Here is a 21,625-nt window from a genome sequence, read left to right as displayed (position 1 = left end):
CGGAAGGACGCAGCTGCCCGAGAGCACCGCGACCCCTGGAAATGCCTTTACGCACGAAGGATGATGCAGAGACCTTGGGGTTTTTCTGCAGGAACAGAATTCCCTGCTGCTAATGAGAATTCCTCAGGCTCAGGGCCAGGGATCGCAGATGGACCCGCGGGAAGGAGGAAGGTGCCCAGGGGCAGACACACGCAAGCAACTGCGGGAGCACGTGCCTGGGCTCGAGTCTCAGCAATGTGCCTACGTGATGCCCCACAGGCAGGCCGACACCCCGGGCTGCTTCGCCGGCCCCGAGGGGACCTGGCAGCAGCAACCACGCCATCCCAGGCTTGTGAAGAGGCCGCCAGTTGGTTCTCAGCCCTGCTGCATTCTTGGCCCCAGGGAGTCAGTCCTTCACCGTGTGGTGAGGCTCTGCGGACCCTGGGACCCCCCGTGGACCCGCTCTCACTCCTGCCCCTTCTTCAGGAGCTCAGATCAGAAACTGCCCCAGAGGGCTTGCAGACCTTTCTCTGGTAGGAAAGGCAGGGTGCGGAGGCCACAGCCCTGGTGCTGGAAGCAGGAATTTCGGCTAGGCTGAGAAGAGAGGCTCCGGAGGACCCCTGTGTGGCCAGCCGGCTGGCTCCCTTGCCGCTGCTGTGGGCAGACAGGCCAGGTCGCAGCCTGCTGCGAGAGGCACTCCGGAATGGAACGGTCGCAGGGTGCACAGGGCTGCAAGAATTCGGTCTCTGCTGGGCTCCCTCAACTCTGCCACTCTCGCAGTCCTGAGCAAAGCCCACCACGGACGAACCCGCAGGCAGGCCCCCCAGCTCTCAGCAAAGGAAGCCTTTCACCACCTTCTACCCATCTTGCCCTCTATCACCCTCCCACCCCCCTACCCCCATCCCTCACCCAGATTCCCCACCCTTTCACCCCATCCCTCCCACCCTCTCATCCTCCTATCCTCCCATTCCTCATTCTTCCCATCCCCCCATCCCTCCACCCCCCTACCCCCATTCCAACCCATTCTCCCATCTTGTGAAGTCAGGTTTGTTTTTCAACCCCAACCTTGCTGCCGGTTTCCAAGGAAAGAACACACCATCAAAACCAGGACCTGAGACCAAATTTTCCACCATCATTCCTCTCTTGAATTTCTAGTAGTGCCATCTGTATTCCTCTAGGATGCCAGCCTTGCTCATACTCCCCTGTCCCCACTGCTGCCGCCCAGGCTTGACGCCCACCCTCTCCCCTGGCCGTTCCAGGAGGAACCAAGTGGACGCACGAGGCTCTACACACACAGATCTGCTTTCCCATCTGACTTTATTTCACTTTTTTTTTCTATAAAACTCCTCCATAATTTCACAATTTAACAAAAAGTTTAAAATCCAGGACAGAAACAATCCTGTAACTTATTACAAACACGATTCTCCTTTATTCCTTTTATCCAGGAGTTGGTCTCGGGCCGATGAGTGTCCTAGTTCCTAGTGAGACACATTCTTTGTAAAAACCCTTATGGGTAAAAAAGGTATTCGATACCTTTTGCTTTCTGGTGTCGGTTTACATTTTGTTCAGGAGATAGCAAAACACAGGGATTTGCACTGGGGGCAGGGGGCTTAACACTAAACACGCGGCAATCACAAAGTGCCGGCCCCTTCCTATGGAAGCGTCCCCAGAGCCCTTGGAGGCCCAGCTGCCGGGCAGCTAGGGGTGGGGCAGGGGAGCAGCTGGGAATGCTGCGGTCAGGGCCCTGGTTGCCTGGCGCGCCCATCAGGTGATCACGGGGCCAGCAGTGGGGCCTTCTGGCCAGAGGAGGTAACTGAGAAATGGGTTGGTGCGTCCGAAGGCCCCAAGAACAGCAGGAAGGGCCAGACACTGCTGCGACCGAGGGCGAGCCAAATCCTGGCCTTCCTCCAGCTGCTTCCTGGGCACGGCCCGGCTCTGGAGCTGAGCGCTGCCCAGGTCACCATGCGGAGCTTGGGAGGGCCTATGGCCCTTCCCAGGAGATGCTCCCAAAGGGGAAAGACCAGCTCAGGTTCCTGGCTGTGGCCCCCAGCAGCCTCTGTGCACAGAGGGCTGGGCAGCTGCCGCATCGTCCACATCAGGCCAGTTCCTTCTGTCCAATGTCTTAGAGTTTCCAGAGAAGAAAGGTGCCCCACTTTGGAGTATTGTTGGCCTGCCTGGGGAAGGGGACGGTGACGGCACGGAGCCTGCCACACAGGCCTGCCCTCTTCCTAATACCTCAAGGCAGTGGGGTCAGGAGAGAATCAGAGCAGATGGCGAGGAGTCATGGCGGTTCTCGGGCCTCTGAAACGTTCTCGGGCCTTCCCGGCGAGTTCTGGGGATGTCACCAGGGAGGCTGAAGTTTGGGGGAGTCTTGGAGGCAGGGCTCCCCCGGGAGTGTTTAGGGTCTGCCTGACAGACGGAACCACAGGGAAGGGGAGCTTGGCACTCCCCGCATCAGAATTCAGGAACTGGGGGGAGGAGAGACCCTCTGACGGTGGGCTGGGGGGGAGAAGGTGAGCCCACGTCTGGTCCCCACCCCAGTCCTTTTCCCCACATCTCATTCAGAGCAAAGTCGGGGGGGGGGCAGGGGGAGCCTTGAGTCGAGGTCTGGGGGAGTAGAGGCTGAGCACACAGGGCCCCGGCCCCCAGGAGCCCCACCCAAGGTGGGCTGACGCCAGCAGGGCATCCTGGTCGAGGGGGAGGAGGAGCCAGCTTGGCTCTTGGAGAGTCTCAGGCATGCGAGGAGTTGGGTCTCTGGACTGGCGTGACTCGCAGGGGTGGGAGAGCTGAGCCCAGACCAGAGACACGTGCGCCCAGAAGGGCCTGCGAATGGCTGGGCCCCGGCACGAGGGGCTGGCTCTGAGTCCTGACGCTCCTCAAAAAACTCCACAAACTATCCCGTCTTATTTGGCAAAAGCTCATTTTTTCAAAGTTCGAAGACTCCAACAACAGAAGGGAGGAACAGGATCCTATGGAAGGAGGAAGAGGACGAGCCGTGGGGGGGTGGGGGGGCCGACACGCGTCAGGGCCTGCAGCTGGTGGAGGCCAGGTCAGCTCCGGGAGGCGGCCGCCAGTCTGACCAGGCGCCAAGCGCACGGAGGCCCCTGGGTGCCCGCGGACCCGCTGCCCCATCGTAGTGTTCACTGGCCCCAGGCAGGGCCCTCCACGCCCCGGGAGGACGACACATCCTGGGAACCATGGAGGGGCGACTCCTCCCCTCGCCTGGAGAGGGCCGGTGCTGCTCCAGCTCGGCCTCCAGCCCCACGACCAGACCAGTGGAAACATCTTAACCTAAAAGTCCCGCCTTACTCACCCCCCCACCCCCCACGTGCACTGCTGCCACGGACACGCACACCCGGAAGCCGCTCCGGTACCTACGGCGCACACACATGGACACTAGAGAGAACTATACAGACAGGGTCCCAGCACAGTGAGCGCCCGCGGAGGGGCTGCGGCCCTCTGCGCTCCTAGGGCGCGGTGGGGGGGTGTGAACCGTTTGGGAAGGCTGGAGGCAGTGCCCTGGCTGCTCAGAGAGGCCCGGGCAGTGAAACCATGCCACATGCCCCGCCGTGGAGCGAGGCCCCCACTGCCGGCCACGTTCCCTCCCCTTCTGAAGTGAGGCCTGGTGCAGCCTTCAACACCAGCTGCTTTCCAAGGGGGGCCCAGGGGACGGCCCCTGAGTACTGGGGAGCAGCGGCGCTGGCCTGCCCCCCCTCAGCCTCAGGGCTCCCGATAAGGTGGTGGGGAGGGTGGGCCGGGAGCCGACGAGGAAAGTGCAGCTGGCCGTGTGGGCCGAGGACAGGGCGGTCACTAAGGCAGTGCTGCGGGTGGGTAAGTCGAGAGAGAAGAAGGAAGGCGGGGCCCGAATGTGGCCGCCTGGGGCCCCAGCGAAGAGGGCCCGACACCCGGCCCAGGGTCATGTGGCCACGGCCTCCAGGTAGCTCTGCAGCTTACGCACGGTGGTCTCGTCCAGGGAGAAGAGATCGAAGTCGAAGGTGGTGTTGGTGACGTTGAAGTGGCCGGTCTCCTCAATCAGGTTGACGATCTAGAAGGTGGTGGCAAGGTGGCTTCAGGCAACAGGAAGCTGGTCTGGGGTGGCCTCACCCTAGCAGTCTCCAAGGGGGAGGGGGAGGAGGAAGGGGGGAGGAGGAGGAGGGAGAGGAGGAGGGGGGGGAGGGGGAGGAGGAGGAAGAGAAGGGCTCCTCAGGGAGGCATGCCCCTGGCCCGGGACTCCTCTGAGAGACCCCTGCTGAGATAACCCCCGCAGGCCAGGAGCTGGGGAGACCCCGCAGGTCTGGTGGGGGCAGGGCAGGTGACGTGGGTACTGGTACCTGTTGCAGCACGTTGCGCTCCCGCAGGGCCATCAGCCTCCGGTGCAGCTCCACCAGCTCATCCGTGTAGGCCTGGGGGTGGCAGACAGGCGCTCAGGGGCGGCCTCAGCCCCTCCCAACTGCTCAGACCCACCCTGCCCTGCCCCTGGGCCCACCCATCTTGGCTCCTGGGAAGAGGAAGGTGGACGCATGCCTGGGCTAGGCTGGGACGAGGCACCGCTGAGGCACCGCTGGGAGGAGCGCATCCAGCTCTGGGGTCCCCCCCCCCACCTGCCCAGTCCAAGCCCACCACCTTGTCGTAGGTGCCCCTCTTGAGGATCTTCTCGGGCTTGCTGCAGGACTCCGGGCTCCTCCGGCCAGATGCCTGCAGGGCAAACCCGGGTCTGCTCTGAGCGCTGCCTTCCTCCCCTGCCCCTGCCTGCAGGAGGCCCTCCTCACCCCTCCAGGGCCACTGACCCTGACTCCGAAGGCCGCCCATCCTGGGGAGCAAGTATCTCTCTGGGGCCTGGGGAGGACCAAGCCTCCCTCGGCCCCCACGCTCAGCTCAAACCCTTGGAGAACTTCAGCCCAGGACCAGGCCGGGGCCGATCCCTCAGCCCTGCAACCAGGACGTGAGGGCTGAGGCAGGGACCTGACCTCCAAGAGACCCCCTTCTCCTCCTGAGTGGGGGCCCCCGGGGCCGCCCCCCGCTTACCTTGCTGTTGGGTGGGGGTGGTTTCTTGGAGGGAGGGGGCTCTCGGCTGGGCAGGCAGGAGTCGGCGCTGTTGTCACTCTCGCTATCACTGAAGCTCAACCTGAACACAGGACACAGCACCTGTCAGGCCTCCGCCACCCGCTGTGCCAGGGACCCTTGCCTCCTGCCCCGTGGGCCACGCATACACCCCACATTCTTGGTGCCGTGCTCCCCTAGACCCCAGACCAACCTCACTCAGGTTGAGGCAGCTACTGCCAACTGGAGGCAGCTCTGCATTCAAGGCACTGAGCCCCAAGAGCAGCAGGCCAGCACCCCAAGAGGCTTGGCAGGGGCCCCCGGTGCAGGGCTCCCGACTCGGAACACAACCCAGTGGGCGCTCTGCTGATCTCGCTCCCGAGCTCTGGACGGCAGGCTTCCCTCAGGGGCATGGGGCACCCTGTCCCCGGGGACAAGCATTCAGAATCCCCAGCATGCGTGAACCTATGGCCACGTCTCTCTCACTATGTCTCTGCACAAAACGTGCTGGCCCAGTGCCTTCAGCATTCTCCAGTCTCTCGGAGCCCAGGAAGCAGGTGTGGAGGGAGCCCATCCGTGGGCCAGCCACCCACAGCGTCCTTGGGAAGAGTCTGTGTCCAGGACCCCTGGTCCCTGGGGACACTATAGGCTTGACCTAGTAAGGAGCAGCCCCCAGCTGTCTGTTTGTCCACCTGCTGCTTCCTCCTTCTGCCTGAGACAGGCCTCCCCACAGAGAACAGGGCAGGAAGCACGGGGACACGCCGGCCAGAACCTCAGCCCCAGGGGCTCTGGCCTTGCCCCCTGTCCCCCAACCCCCCGCAGGGGTCAGGGCTGTCCCGTCCTCAGGGGGTTTCTCCCACGAGCAGCATCTGTCACCAGGGCCCTGCTGTCTTTGGAGCCCAAAAGCTACCCTCTCCCCAACTCCCGCAGCTGCAGGGCAGCAGAGGGGATGGGAGAACAGTAGCACACAGCGGGAGGGCAGCACACAGCATCAGCCCGGCCCAGGCGTGGCCCCGGCGCCCCACGCACCCTTCACTTCCCCTGCATCTGTGGGCCTACAAAGCACATAGGACAAGATGGGGTCCTGGCAGCTCAACCCAAGCAGCCACAGGGACACCGGGGCCCCTTCCCCGGCACCCCAGGAAGCCCCACATTCCACGTTTGCCCCTGGAAAAGGACAGTAAAGGCACATATGCACATCTGGCCCCCGTGCTCAGGGAGCCCCTCAGGAATGGGAGGCATGTGTGTGAGCGCTCTCGGCTCCCTGCTCCCAGGGCCCATCACAGCCCACACCGAACACTGCCAGCACCACACCGGAAGGGGCAGGAGACACTGCAGTCGCTTCTGCCCTGGGGTAGCCCCGACCCGCCCTGGCCCGCGCCCCCAGCTGCCCTCGCCTGGAGCACGCTGGCAAATGCGAAAGCCCGTTTAAAGCCTCTCTCAGCCGCAGCTCTTAGGACGGCGAGGTAACCACCATGACTAACACAGCACCACTGCAAGCACCTGACAGGCTTCCCGGAACCTGGGGGTGCAGAACCAAGGCCTAGCCTATCCTGAAGCGGAGCCGCTGATGCCCCAAAGTCTTGGCCTCACAGGGAAGAGGAGCTCTATCAAGACGGGGCCGCTAGCTCCGCGGTCTGCCCAATCTGCAGGCCCGGCACCGAGGCCGACATCTGCTCTGGGCTAGAGACTGACAACACACAACCACCCTTGAGGTGAGCTCGCTCCAAGGCTCTGGGGGTACCCAAAGGAGGAGACTCAGCTCACCCTGCTCTGAGAAAAGGACAGACGTCACGTCACCTTCCCCAGGCCAGTGGGCAGCCGCAGCAGCTCCCCATGCTGGGGTGTCTGCAGGGCCCGGGAGAGTTTTCAGTTCGTCCTCACCCTATGCCACCCATGTGGACGAGGGGGAGGGGGAAATGGCCCCCCGGCCCCAAAGCAGAGAAATAAGCCCTCCCTCCTCCCCCGCCCCCATATATCCCCTGGACCAGGACTCGTCCTTGGGCTGCCGGGCACTGCCTCACTCCCTTCTCAGGTGGTGACTGCACTTCTCTCCCTGAACAGCCCCTGCCCTTCCTGCCAGCCAGCCAGCTGCCTAAAGAGCCTCAGCGTCATGAAACTTAGAGCACGCAGCCCCCAGGTGCGCCTGGGCTGTTCCACGGACACTCCCATCCTGGCCCTGCCTCCTCAAAGCCCCACAGCCACATCAGAGGCAGGTAGAGCAAACCCGGGGAGCCCCCACGCCCGCCCAGCTCGCCCCCCAACCCCGGCACCTGGAGTCCCTGCCAGCAGTGGTCTTGCCAGAGGCCTCCTCGCCTGATGAAGAGTCGTCCTCGTCGGATTCCTCGGACTGCAGGTCCTCCACCATGGAGCGCAGGGGTCCTGGGGAGGGGGGAGGGAAGGGGAGAAATGGAAGATCAGGGCCCTGCCTGGACCCTACAGGTTCCCCTGCGTGCCCAGGGCCACATGGAGCTTCTTGAAACCATGACCCCGAAACACAGCCATGCAAACCTGCCTCGGAGGTCCCTGTGGCCAGGGTGAGGCCTGCCACCCACCTCTAAGAAATGCCCCCGTGGCCACCCCCTTCCTAAAGGACCCCCTCGCTCCCCTGCCCCCTACCTTCCTGGCCCTGCTCACAGGCCTCTGGCCCCTGGCCCTGTGCACAGGCCTCTGGTCCCTGACCTTGCTCGCAGGCCTCTGGCCCCTGGCCCTGTTCGCAGGCCTCTGGCCCCTGGCCTTCAGCAGGGCTGCAGGGCCCCTCCATCGCCCAGGCCGATGGGGCAGCCCTCCTCTGCTCTGGGTGCAGGGAGCACAGCCTCTGCCTGGAGCCACGGAAAGCAGGCCCTGGCCAGGGAGGACGAGGCAGCCAGACCTGGGGGGCTACAGAACCCTCCCAGGCAGCCTGCGCCCCTATTCCGGCCTGCCCAGCCCCTCAGCAACCCCCTCCGCTGCTCTGGGCCAACCGTCCTCTCCTCTCTCCAGAGGCTCACAGTTCCAGTCCCCTACAGACGGCATCTTGGTTTATATTCCTGTTACCAAGGCAACAGAGGGACACAAAGCCCTCAATTACCTTGGTCACATGATCCTGCTTGGGCAGGTTCCCCCTCCCTTCCCCGTAGATAAGAACCCTTGGAGAGAGTGTGGGCTTTGAGCATCCCATCCCCCATTCCCCTCAGCGACTGCTGTCTGAATTCCAGGCCAGACCCTCCCCCCACTTCCAACCCCCCCACGCCCCCCCACATGCTCCAGTCCCCAGCTCTCCCCAACCCTTGAAAAAAGATTCTAGGCTGTGGGGGCAGGAGAATCTTGGCCCAATCCACCAGAAGAAACGCTTCCGGTTTGAGGGTGGGCCCCCTGCTCCCTCTCACATCAGCACCCTGCAGGCCGGGGCCCCCAGGCCCACTCTGCACCTGAAGAAGGCCCTCCCTGCTCTGGGGCAGCCAAGGGGGCCTTCTGCCATCTCCCCCTCCAGCCTCTCCAGAAGAAATGCAAGGAAAAGACAGAAATGCAGATTGCTGGGGTCTGAGCCTGAGTGTCAGCCAAACATACAGCAAGAGCAGAGCATTTCCTGCCCCTTCCCACCAGAGCTATGCTGGGGTGGCGGGGAGGATGGGTGTGGGGCTCGGTAGGGAAGGGCATGGGGGTGGGGTGAGGATGGGGGTGAAGATTAGGGCAGGGGTGAGGTGAGGTGGGGTAAGGGGCAGGCAGAGGAAACAAGCCTCTATCTGCCGGGGGCGGGGGCGCTGGCAAGGAGGGTGTCTGCTCCACGGTTGGGTCCAAATGAGAAAGGGGCCCCTCTCCAGAGGCCCACAAGCACAGACAGACAAACCTGAGGGCCCAGGAGACTGACACCAAAGACAGAAAGAGCACGAGAAAGAACAGCACTTCTCACACCCAGCTGGTGTTCGGGTGACTCCCTGAGCCTCCACAAACCTGTGGCTGCGATCTCTGGGGGCCTGGTCTGGGAATGTCCAGGGCCAGGCTCCCCCACTCTCCCTGTCCTCCAGGACCCTCCCCATCCCCCGGCCCAGGGAAGTCGTCCATGACCTTTCACAGCAGGGGCAGCTGCGCTCACACTCGTGGTGTGCGCATGCCCAGGCAGGGAGCGAGCCCCCCTGCAAGTCAATCACATGGAGAAGACCGTCGCGATGCCCACTGGCTGGAGCCCAGACCCCCGTGCCTCGCTGGCTCCAGGTGGCCAGGGGCTGCCCTACACAAGAGCACTCCCCAGCGCTGCGACCCTGTCCCCCGCGCCCGCTTCGCACCACGCACCTTGACTGTGGTTCTGGGAAGGCTCGAAGTCCGAATCCGAACTGGAGTCGGAGCTGGAGCTGGAGTTGGATGGGCTCGACTGGGCAGACTTCAGCCCAGGGCAATGAGGACGGGCAGGGCGGGAGGAGAGAAAACAAGAAACTCTTTCAGTCCAGAGGGAAGGAGCAGGCAATACATGCCCTCTGGCCACAGGAATACCCGGTCAGTCTCTGCCCAGTTCCTGATTCAAAGGGTCACCCAGGTACCAGACCCCAGAACCCCTGGCCTAAGGCTCACAGAAGCTCTGGGTCCCCCTCGGTCCCAGGACACCAGTTTGCACTCAAAATGCAACGAAGGGACTTGAAATTCCTCGCAGTTCCAGGACAAGCTGCAGACCACATGTCCAGTCCGTCCATCCTCCTGGGCAGGAGGACAGGGAACGAGTCAAGCTCTTAATGCCGGGCAAGGGGGCTGCTCATCTGTTAGTGGGCCCTGCCCTCCTCTGGTGACAGCATGCGCTGACTGGTGTGGGCAGTGGTGCTGCAGGGAACAGCTGAAGGGTCTGGGCAGGAAAGGTAGGTGCAGAGACCCAGCTTCTCGTCCTGCCCCTTGTTTCTTCACAGCCCATCCCAAGGCTGAGGGATGACCCGACGCTGTCTTCCTGTCATGTGCTATCACCCACCAGGTACCTGAGGTTAGGATAAGCATGTGTGCACATGACAGGCAGGTGAGGACACGGCAGACTGGAGCCTGGCCCATCATTAGACAGCCAGTCACAGCCCCTCCTCCTTCCTCTTCCTGCAGCCAGCCACCCCAAACTCAGCCACCAGGGGGCAGTAAAAATCAAAATAGGACAACAAACTATAGAAGGGGGGGTGGTAAGATACCTGGGGGTTGCACCTGCCGTGGGGGACACATGACCGTGGCAGGGTCCTCTGGAAGAACAGAGCTGGCATCTGTTCCTGGGCTCTCAGTGTCTGCCAACAAGCTTCTCCAAGGGGCAGCACAGTAAGCCATGGGCCAGGGGCACGGGCTCCAAAGTGCAGAAGGGCAGAGCGGGCAGCTCAGAAGGTCTACCTTGGCCCAGAGTGCCCCCAATGTGCAGGGGATCCAGCAAGTCTGTCCTCGGGACAGGGCCTGTCCAGCCCTCTCTCGCCTCAGGGGACCCTCCGAAGGGACCGACAGCTTCAGCACCTGGGACCAGGCACCCCCGCCCCACCGTCACAAGGAGGGAGGGGGCCGGGAGATAGACAGACACACCACAGGGTCTGCTCAGTCCTGGCAGGTGCCACATGAAAGAAGACCCCAGGAAAAGAGCCCCTGACCTGCTGGTGGACAGGACAGCCCCTCTGGATGGTCTGTGGACCACCGGCAGCCCCCAGCCAATGGAAGGGGCCCTGAGAAGGCCCAAGTCCTTGCTCACTCCATAGACCCACAGAGTAATCCATTTTTCACCTGAGGAGTTAAAGAATTTTCTTCTCTACGGGTTACCACAGCCTACCGGAACCCACTTCAGGCCTTCCCCATGTACGAACCCCGGCTGGCACCCCCTACTCACCCACCTTCTCACTGGCCAGTGATGTTCCCTGGGGAGCCCTCACTGGGAAACCCCACCTAGACTGCCAGCAAACCCCGACCACTGAAGAGGTGCCACACAGACCAGCGTGACCCACAACCCCAACGACGGGCCTAGACCCACGTGGCACCTGCAGCACGCAGATCCCGGAGCTCTTACTCTGGCCCGGGGGTGCCGGGTGCCGACCCTGGCTTTCTCACCAGTACCTCCGGTTTTAAGCCTGTTTCCCTACCTATAAAAGAGTGACTTCGCTGGCCTGTGCTAAATGTGTGTCTGTACCAGATGCTGGCTCACCGAGGTTGAGGCCAACAGTGCCACTGACCTCTGGGGGCACAGAATTCAGACAGGACTGGGCCAGGGGCACGGGCGGCAGGGGCCGAGCACAAGACCAGAGATGGTGGCAGCGCCTGGTCGGGAGACAGGACAGCAGACTCTGGGTGTGGGGAGCGCCCCCCACCGGGACCACCCTGAGCCCTGTGTCACGACAGGTGAGCACTGGCTCCTTGTCCCTGCCAAGCAGCAAGACGCACTTCTCAAGGGGACTTGTCCCTCTTCCTTCCATGCCAATCCAAAGGGAGGGGGAATGGAACCCAGAAATGGCTTCAGCCAAAAGAGCCTGGAGGAGATGTGGGTCAGGAAGTGCACGGGAGCTCGCCGGAAGTGCTGCCAGAGTGTCCCGGCGCTCAGGCCACATGGAGTGTCCAGGAGGAGGGCAGAGGGCCGCCTGGGCCGTGACTGGATGGGAGCCACTGGTTCAGGAGTCCCGGGGCCAAAGACTACAGAACAGCCACCGGAGGAGCTGGGGAGCTCGGCCCAGGGACTCAGACAAGGAGCTGCCCGGCCTCCTCTGAGGGCTAAGGGGAGAGGCGACTCAGGGTCCACACACAGAGCTTTCGGATGCAGGTGCCTCACGTGGCCTCCAGGGTCAATGGCTGGGGAGGCCTGTGTGTGGAAGGCTATCCCGCCTCCTCCACCACAGACATCTGCACCTCACGGAGGTCCCAGGGTTGGCAAATGTTCACAAGTCACCATCCGGCACCCTGCGGGTGGTTTGGTCTCACACATGCATGGACCTCGAGTGGCTAAGCCTTGTCGTTCAGAGGTCTCTCGGGACACAGGACGTGCTTCTTTAGCCTGGAGAAAGCCCCAGGTTTCCTTGAGCAACTCCAGGCTCAGGACAGTGTCCAAGGCCACAGACACCGGACGTCCAGCCAGTCCCCATGGGGAGGAGCTGTCCCACATAGCCTGCCAGGCTAGCGGGGGGGGGGGGGCACCTGTGGCAGGGCACCATGTGCAGCTCAGGGGCGGCCCTGGGGGGGGGCTCCAGAGGAGGGGGCTCCACCTCTCTCCCGTGCAGCTCCGCCAGTCCTGCTCACGGAAAGCACCTGAGGTGAGAAGGAGGAAAGGGCTCCGGCCCAGAGCTGCGGGTGCTGAGCAGACGGAGGAGACGGAAGCCAGAACAGATGCTATCAGCACCCAAAGAACCTCCAGCCACCGGGCTAGCTCCTGATACGCCCCGGGACTGTGAGGCGGCTTCCACAGAGCAGGACCCATCCTGGGCCCTCCAAGTTCACTGGCAGATGGCGTCTCCCGGCCGTGAGGAGTGCGGGGCACACGGCACTGACAGCTCTGTGTGTGTCCCTAAGCCAGTGGGGCGCATGGTTACCCACGGGCCAAACTGTCACCCCGAGCCAATACCGTCGCCTCCAACAGTCTGCCCCTGGAAGCCACACACTCGAGACGCTGGTGCTGCTGACACAATCACCTGTGGCTTGGTCTCTGGGAGCCACTCTCCAAGTCTCAGCAGAGCTTTGAGCAGCAACACTGGAGGCAGGGCTTCTGCCTCCCAGAGTGAATGAGGATTTGGAAACACAAAAAAAGGCACTGACGGCTGGGACTGGTGACACGGGGGGGCGGGTCACTCGGCGACCCATCTGGCCACGCACCTGTCCTCTGACTCCTGGATGTCACACAGTACTCAGAGATGGGGCTGCCACCTGCGGCCCCAGGAAGGTCTGGCTCCCCAGGCAGCAACCTGGCCACTGGCTGCTCTGGGGCTCTGCCGTCTCTAAGAGCAGCCTTCAGAACTGCCTGGAAAAGCTGCTGTGGCAGGAGCCCCAGTGTGTGCGCACAGAAGCAGGTGGTGGGAGGGGTGGGGAGCCCCCAGGCCAGAAGAGCGATGAAGACACTCGGGGTTGCCCCACTAGCGGAGGGAGCGAGTCCCCTGATGAAATGGCCCTGTGGTGGCCAGGGAAGGGGCAGCGGTGACACACGATCTGCCACCAAGAACCTGGCCCATGCAGGGGCTGCCCAAGGAAGAGAACTCTGAGCCGAGTACCAAACAATCAGACTCTAACAAAACCATTTTTCCCTAACCACGGTCTCCAGAGTCTCCTGACAGAAGGGGAAACTGAGGTGTAGAGGTTTGCCCAAAGCTACAAAGAGCAAGTGGGGACCTCGGATCCCAGCCTCCTCATCTAACCTCCGGGCCGACAAGGTTTCAGGCAGCTCAGAGCCAGGAGAGAGAGGACGAGGGTGGGGGTTGGGGGGGGGGGAAGGCGGGGGAAGGAGCCGCCTCACCTCTGTCTTGAAGGAGGCCTCGTCCTCCGAGTTGGACTCCTCCACCTCCGGGGGCTTTTTGATCTCCCTGGGCTCACTCTCAGCCTTGACCTTCTCCCCTTTGGCGCTGCCCTTGTCCTTGACTGGCTTTTTGTCCGAGAAGGAGGAAGACGAGGTACGGGGCGAGGTGCTGGGGGCACTCCTGGACCCCTTAGAGCTGCTCTTCTTCTGCTTTTTGGCGCTGGGCTTGGGTGAGTCAGCGGCGGCCGGCCGCTTGCTGGAAGACTTGGGTGGGGGTGGGGGCGGGGGCCCCCCCTTGGGGGACATGCTCTCCAGTTTGGTCTCCTTCAGAGCCATCTTGGGCTCCTTGAATGCGGCCTTGGCCGGTGGGGCCTTCTCTTCCTTGGGCGGCCGGCCTTCACCTAGCTTCCGCGTGGCGTCCTTGGCACTCCTGGCCTGCTCGCGCTCTGGCTCCTTGGACGGGGCCTTGCCCTCGGAGTCCTTACGCGGCCGCTCCCGGTGCTCCTTGGCCGTCTTGTGGGTCTTACAGGCCTTGCTGCTCTCCCTGCTGGCGTCCTGAAATGCCGGGGCAGGAGGGGGAGAGACACGGTCAAATGGCATCTCGGGGTCGCCCTGCTCCACCTCCCCCGACCCCTACAAAGTATAATCCACCTGATTCAGACTCAGCTAGAGAAAATCTTCCATAAAGCGAAAAAGTAAGGCAGCAGGTGAGAGTTTTAAATGGAGCTGTCCCTTTAAACTACTAGGAAGTGTCAGCAGGTCCCGGGCGACTGCAGGCTAAGATTCCCCTCTGAATTGAACTGACATTCCCTGAGGGATTCAAGAAGAGTACACGGTGAGTCAGATACGAGACAGGCAAGCCACATCTACCCACTCCCGTCCAACACCTCGCAGCTTCCCGGTGGCCCAGGGGAGTGGAGGCTGCGTGTGGTATTGGGGGGGCTGGGGGGGCACTAGCAGGCAGGCCCCCCCCTTCTGTCCCCACACAGAGCCTGCGTGCCTCCTGCCTGGTCACCCCCACCCCAGCCCCAGTGCATGCCCAGCAGAGCTGTTCTTTGATTCCCACGGTCAGCCTTTACTGAGCACCTGCTGGGTTCTCAGGCACTGTGCAGAACAGCTCCTAGACCTCTCGGAATCAAAGCCACCTGGGCAGTGTTCCTAAAACACCTAACGACTCTTGGGTCTCCACCTTGGAAATTCAGACGGTTGAGGGTGGAGCCCATACTCCAGCATCGGTCTGCCAGGTCACGGAGCTCCCACTGGGGACAGAGGCAGAGAGGGGCCCTGAGCCAGGCTGCTGAGAAGGCTGGGCTGGGGGCTCCAACCCTGCAAGCCTGGGCTTCCTCCGAACAAGGGCAGGACCACCTACCTCACTGGGCAATGGTGCAGGGCCCGGCAGGCAGCAAGCGCTCAACCAAGAGGGGGCTGTGGCCACTGCCACCCCCCCCCAAAGCAGCTGGTGCAGTCTGCAGGCAGGAGCCCCATGTGACACCTCGTTCGGGCTTCCTTCCTATCAACACCCCACCATTGCCCTGTACATCCGGGCATGCCAGACAGGTGCCTGCTGGGGTCAGCTGCTGAGGGCTCTGCCCCTACTCAGTTGGCCAGGTGCACAGCTGGGCCCAGAGGCTCTCCAGAGCAAAGCACACCAGGAAACCAAAAGAGCCAGACCAGAGGGTGACCCGTACCATGCAGGCAGCCACATTGCACCGGTTTACCCCAAGTGCCAAGGGTACAGGCTGGAGCACGTAGGAGAGAGCAGGCACGCCAGGATAACCCCCAGCAGCAAGCCCCTGCTGCTCTCTCAGCCCACACGGGACCCTCCCAGCAAAGAGCCACAGGGACAGACGGCGCAGCCTCGACCACCTCTGATCCACTTGGGTCGCCGTCTTCTTGCAAATCGATAACCCACGTCAGTGCCAAAGGTTCGGGGACAGCCCCACGTGGCCGTGGGTTGCTGCCGCCTCCCTGGAGAAACACCGCCTGGGGCGCCTGGCCCCAGCTCTGACATCACCAGGGCAGGGGGAAGGGATGCTTATGCCACGAGCCCCCAGCGGCCCGTCCAATGGGGCAGCCCCCTTGGAGATGGCTTGCAGAATGGGGCTCTATTCCCCAGCAAGCTGCTCTCCCAAGGAGGGAGGCAAGAAGCAAACTCCACATGCGATTCCGGCCTCTTCTTGCAGTGCCCATGTGCCTGCTTGGGCTGCAGTAACTGGTCCGAGCTCCGAGAGGCAAGGCAAAGCACACCGAACAGGCTTGTTGGCCAGTGCCTCCAATGTAGTTCCCATCACCCCACCCCCGAGCCCTGGGGTCAACCCCGCCTCCGCTGCCGCCCAGGGCCTGCACAACTAGCAGCAGCCTTTGGAGCAGCGGGTCTTCACCGGGGGTTCTGCACAGGGACCCCAGACCATGGGCCCTCTGGAATCACACACTAACTTGAGCATAACATAGATATTCCCAGGGGTAAGGACTCACCACAGTCATATTCTCAAAGATGTTAATGACCCGAAAATGGCTAAGAACCAAGTTTTAGAGAAAGGTCAACCAGGCCAAGTGGCTGACATCAGACAGAGAAGCAGGTGCCCCTGAAGCTACACGTGTGCAGTCCAGGGGAGCTGACGGGCAGGGGCCAAAGGGAACCACCCTTAATGGAGTGGGAGTCTCCAGGGGGTCCCCCGTCCCTCTCCCAAGAGGCTCCGATTCCTGCCTGCCACGGTGCCCTCTAGGGACAGAACCGTCAGGGAATGATCCACTGAGGGCTGCGACAGCCAGACTCTCCAGCAGTCCGCAGGCCAGTGGGCAAGGCCCCGCGAGAACCCACCCCTTCCCTCCCAGCCCCCTCTGCCCGGAGTATGTGGCCTGGCCAATCAGACCTTTGGGCTCCAGGATGCAGAGAACCAATCTGGGGGAGAACAGCCAGTGCCCAAAGGAAGGTCCTCAGCTGGAGAAAGAGGCGGGTGCACAGGCTGTGCCGTCCGAGGAGAGCAGAGTGAGACTGCTGGCTCACAAGCAGAACGGTTTCTTGGAGCACTATCAGCAGAGAAGAGCCTGCCTTTCGCTGCCCGAGAAACCTGTGCGGGCGCCTCTTCAGTTACGCTGCCTGGGGGGCTAGAGAAAGAGCCTGGGGCAGGGAGGAGGGGAGAGAGAACCCTGCCCACCTTGGCAGATCCACCCTTCTGGCCTGGGGGCTCCTGGGGATCTCAAAGACACTGGCGAGCGATGCCACGAGCAGCCCCAGCAGAGGCAGCCCTGCCAGCCACTGTGACGTCCTGACCACCCAGGAGAGCATTTCTTCGCGGGGTGTGGGTGGCTTGCAAGTGACACATACAGAAGAAACATCAGTTCCTACTCTTCTATTCTGCACAGTCCCAAATAACTCCGGCTGGCTGAGAGAAAAGGCACCAAGATCTCCAGCAAGAATTTTTCTTCCTTTTACCCTCCATGCGGTTCAGGGAAGGACAGGCCCAGGAGGCCGGCATGGGGAAGACCCCCAGAGCTGCACTCCATACCACACACATCTGGAGAGCTTAAGTCAGACAAATCTGGGAATGTCAGAACCCCCTGGCCTCGTGGAAAGTGCCAGAAAGACCCTGCCTGGGTGATGCGGCTCTCCTCCAGTGTTGCTGATAAGGAAAGCTGTAAGACAGCCTGAGAGCTCAACCTGTCCTACCTGGGGTGCTCCAAGCCCACAACACCCACCAAGTGAATGAAGCAAGAGAAATGCAAAGATGAGAAGTAGATGAACTTGTGGGGTCAGTAGCAGGAGGATAAGCAGGTGCCCTGAGCACCAGATGAGCTTGACCTCAGGGACACAGAGCCATGTAGGCAGCTTCAAGGGAACAGGACGCATGCTCATGAGTTTATATGTATATCAGGACACTATCCGAAGGGCTCCAGAGCCACTGCTTAACAGTTCAGAGAGAGGTCTCAAGAAGGCAGAATGCTGCCTGTCCAACAGGACTCAGACAAGATGACAAAAGCGTGTCTTCTTGGGGGAAATGAGCCTTCTCACCACATCGTCCCACCTGGCCCTTCCCCCAAATAAGCATTCTATGCTGAGAGCTGCTCCCAAAGAAAGAGGCCAAGCCTGGAACAGCCCAGGGAGGAGGCGCCCAGTCCTGGCAGATGGGGCATCCTGGCCACGCTCAGGCGGCCTGGGAGTTGGGCAGCCGTGGCCGTGGGTGGAAACACTCTGTCCATGGCTCCCAACCACGCGAGACTCTCAGGGTCCTGTCTGAGGGGTCCTAAGGCCCACTGACACAGTGGGAGCAGCGAGGATGGGGTAGGCTCTCTGTCCTTAAGAGGAAGAGGGCGAAGAGCCTGCAATCACACGGCTATCCGTGCAATCCAGCAGGGGCCATCCCTCCTAAGTGTCAGGGAGCTGCCAGGTAGAGCAAAGAGCTCAAAGAGGAAGATGCCAAGGGAGCGAGTCTGGGAACGGAAGGTCCAGCTCTGCAGAGGGGGCGCCCTGAGCCCAGGACCCACCACTGGGCCCCAGTGCTCCCATGTGACTGGGCCTTCCGCCTCACTAACCTTGGAGCCGTGGGACGGTTTGGTCTTCTTGGGGTCAGAGAAGGCAGAGAGTGGAATTGTGGGTAACATGGGGTAGTCGGGGCTGGGCCTGGACACCGTTTCTGCTCCTTCGGGCATTACCATCACCTAGTGATAAAGAAGAGACAGACGTTATCAGTGAGCAAGAAGGCAGGCTGGATTTCTGACTGGCAAGAGGAAGTCAGCCTGTAGGAGTATGGCCAGAGGCTGTGGGAGCTGCCTCCTGGACGAGGGGCAAGGGAGGACTTGAGCTCCACTTTTCCAAAAGAATCAAAGGCATGTCCTCTATGGGAGGCTGGGGGCCAAGTGCTTGGAGCAAAGCAGGCTCGAGGTGGAGAGTGAAGAGAAGCCGGGGTCCCAGGATGACTGGGCCCAGGTGCGGCCACACGGCCTCTGGAAGGAAAGCCCGGAGCGCGGCGGACAGGAGGGCCAGGCCAGGAAGACTCGCGGAGTGTGCCGAGAAGCACGAGAAGGCAGCTGTGGCCCAAGCTGACCTGCACGCTGCAGTTTAGAAGGACCAGAAGCACGTTTGGAAAGGCGAGAGGCCAGCCAGACACCCACACTGGGCAGCCGTGTGGCGGAGCGAGCAACTTCTGATGGCCGTGCGCATGGGGGACTTTGCTGGGTCCCGCATTTCCGGGGGCAGGGGGCCCGAGAGCCCGCCTCCGCTGTCAAGCAGGTGAAGGTGACTGAATCGGCAGCATGGGAGGCAGAGGCAGGAGAGAACTGCACGGGGGTGGGCGCAGCTCTCTGCAAAAGCCGCAGCACGAGCCTGCGGGGGAGGGCAGCGAGCGCCCCGCTCGGTTAGCCAACTGCTGCGAGGAGGAAGGGCCTGGGGTCCTGCCAGGAGGTGCTCCCGGGAAACACCCGCCGGGTCCAGCGCGGCTCCCGGGCTCCTGCCGCACCTGCTGAAGGAGAGAAGGCTTGGGGGCAAGTTGTCCGAATACTGACTCTACAAGTTAACACGACTAGCAGCCAGCCACAAAGAGGGAGCCCTCCAGATAGCGATGAGACAGAACAAAAAAATAAAACGCACATTAAAAAAAAGGGGGGGGAAGCATTTAGCTCAGTAGAAGAAGCATCATTAATAACCTTGAGCACCTGGGATTCTTTGATAAGCCAAACCTTTCCTCTGAGGAGGCTGGCATCAGGGGACAACCAAGTTGAAAGCAGGGGCAGCGAAGCCCCTCGTGCCCCTCCCGTGGACCCCCGACTCCAAGGCAGCGAAGCCAGAGGCCCCAGTCGCTCCCCAGAGCCTGTCCAAGTACAACAGTCCGACCCACAACACCCAGAGCCCCGCTGAGCAGCACGGACCTCGGGCAGAACAACGCACTCTCAGGCTCCGCAAGGACTCACGGGACACAAAGAAGCCACGACAACCCAACCCAGGGGCACAGACAGGTCCCAGTGCTCCTTCACTTGCTTTTCCTTCCACTCTAGCCTTCAGGTCTCCTCTCTCCCTTCGAATTAACGTCCTAGCCAGACGCAGCCCCAGGACAACGCAGCGAACGCGTCTCCTGTCCCTCCCCCGTAACAGCAGCCCTTTGAGAAGGTGACGTGAACCAGCGGCTCTGCTGCCACCGATGCCGCAGAGCCTTGCAAGGACCCATCACCCCCGATGGACATCCAGACCCTCAGTCGCAGGAGGAGCTTCTACTCCGTGCAGCTCAACTGCCAACGGCACAAAGGACGAGACACAGCGCCGAGGGCACAGCCCCGACCATCTAGCAGGAGCAAAGCTGACCTGGTCCCTGCTGAGGTGCCTGAAGCTCGGGTGAGGAACCACAGAGCTCCAGGGGGCTGCCGGTGCAGGGGCAGCAAGGAAGGCCCGTCTCATCGAGTCGTGACTCCAGTTCTTCCAGCCCCGACATCAACACAGGCGGGTCTACGGTCATCTGCCACAGGATGACAAATGCCAGCCCCAGCGGGGGCACTCCGCTCCAGAATGGCACACGAGGACCGCAACTCACGTGTCAGGAGCCACTATCCCATCAAGGTCTCAGGCGGCTCCTAAGCCCAGACAGCGCTGCTTTGCCATCAGCCCAGGGCAAACCCCAAAGGACCACAGCCCCGAAGGGTGAGAAAGCTCCTGACCGACCAGTCCGTTCTCCGGGCAGCCCGCCCCAGGGTGAAGAGCACCAGGCAGAGACCACCTGCCGGACTCTCCCTCCTCCCTGCAGGACTGGCCCTTCCCAAGCGGCTCCCCGGACCTGCACTCCCAACCTCTCCCCCTCCACCGCCTCCGCCCTCTGGTTTTATATGTTTTGGTGATGCACATCGAGCCTTCATCTCCTCTTAGCAAAGAAAACCTCCTTATGCAGGGGCCAGAGAGGGACAGTCCCTTGGTCCCGGAGCTCTGAGAGGCCAGGAATGCTAAGTGCACATGTGTCTCCCAAAGAAATGTTGACTATGGAGCCTCTGGGTAACAATACTTCAGAAAATATCCGGCAGCAGAAAGAAGGTGGAGAAGCAGAGCTGGGGGGGACTGTTGGCCCCAGCAGCCCTCCCCACCTCCTTGGCTCTTCCAGAGCTCCCAGGCAAACTTCAGGACAAACGTCTCTGTGAACTGATTCCAACTGAAACAGCAAGGACTGCTCTGGAGGCCTACAGAAGCTCAACCCAAACCCCTTTGTTCACTGGGGAGGTGGGCCTGCCCCGCCACACGCACTCACACCCGCGGCCCTGGCCCGAAGCCTCCTGGCTGGCCGCTAGGCAAACTCTCAGTGATGCTGGGGCGCTGAAAGGTGGCTCTGGGACGTCCCGTGTCCTCGGCCTGGCCCTCCCTCAGCACACGTGGTCCAGCCTACTGCCAGGCACCCCTCCTCCTCCACCACCAAGCGTCCCAGCCACACCAAGCGCCCCTGCTCCGGTTCTCAACTGCACTCCCAGCACTCGGCCACCACACACAGATCCCCAGCCACACGGCTCCCTCAGAGGCCTGCATTCTGAGAGCTAACGCCTTTGTCTGGCCTCCCGAGGACAAAACTGCCAGGCAATGCGCATCATCAGGGAACCCCACAGAGAGCCACTGCCGTTTCCCCAGATGACACAGCCCCGGCACAGCCTTGCCAATCCGGTTCAAAGCTGGCTCCTGCGCCTCGCCACGCTGACGGACTGGCCTCGCGCCCATTCCTCCCACCCCTCCTTCCCATGGAGGAAGATGCTAATTAACCACAGTCAACCAGGAAACTCTGGGGGTAAGTAGTCACTAGTCGTTCACAGCTGACAACGCCCCGGCGCCGACTCGGGACACCTGGATCCCACGCAGGGCGGCCAGGTGCTGCCCGTGCAGGCCGCCCCTCCGGGTCTCAGGCACCCAACCAACCCTGGAGAGACGTGCCTGGGAGACCCCCGGGCACCCCAGCACCGAGGCCGCTCAACACAAGAAGCCACGCGGGAGGCACGACCGCACGGCCGGCGCCTCCCCAGCGTCCGTCTGCGCAGGGGCACTCACCCCGCCAGCCATCAGGAGCTTGTATCGGAACTCAATGGTGGGGTTGTTGAAGGTGAGCTTCTCACAGCGCAGGTGGTTCACAGGCGGGTTGCCCTCCAGGTTCAGGAACAGGTCATAGGTGAAGCAAACCTTCCTGGGCTCCTCCTTCAACAAAGAAAACAAGGAAGTTCACCTCAGAGGGGCGGGCAGCCACA

General features: G+C 62.1%; 1 protein-coding gene across 2 annotated transcripts in view; it reads right to left on the bottom strand.

The window, feature by feature from the left end:
- Window positions 1-1,277: 1,277 nt before the first annotated feature.
- Window positions 1,278-21,625, bottom strand: part of MLLT1 (MLLT1 super elongation complex subunit) — a 65,573-nt gene continuing 45,225 nt past the window's right edge. Inside the window, exons 4-12 of one of the 2 annotated variants that reach the window (XM_045776696.2) lie at window positions 21,432-21,575; window positions 17,960-18,085; window positions 13,427-13,981; window positions 9,292-9,379; window positions 7,293-7,401; window positions 5,005-5,104; window positions 4,603-4,674; window positions 4,311-4,382; window positions 1,278-4,024 (exon numbers count right to left, since the gene is read on the bottom strand). In XM_045776696.2, coding sequence (XP_045632652.1) covers window positions 3,896-4,024; window positions 4,311-4,382; window positions 4,603-4,674; window positions 5,005-5,104; window positions 7,293-7,401; window positions 9,292-9,379; window positions 13,427-13,981; window positions 17,960-18,085; window positions 21,432-21,575 — 1,395 coding nt within the window. In that variant the 3' untranslated portion in view covers window positions 1,278-3,895. The remainder of the gene's footprint in view (window positions 4,025-4,310; window positions 4,383-4,602; window positions 4,675-5,004; window positions 5,105-7,292; window positions 7,402-9,291; window positions 9,380-13,426; window positions 13,982-17,959; window positions 18,086-21,431; window positions 21,576-21,625) is intronic. The other variant, XM_045776697.2, reaches the window with a different exon arrangement.

Source organism: Ursus americanus, chromosome 14 (genome assembly GCF_024610735.1).
Source record: "Ursus americanus isolate L20-20 chromosome 14, mUrsAme1.1.p, whole genome shotgun sequence".
Classification (NCBI taxonomy): Eukaryota; Metazoa; Chordata; class Mammalia; order Carnivora; family Ursidae; genus Ursus; species Ursus americanus.
Note: the sequence above shows the minus strand (reverse complement) of the source record. Positions and strands in the feature narration are given on the sequence as shown.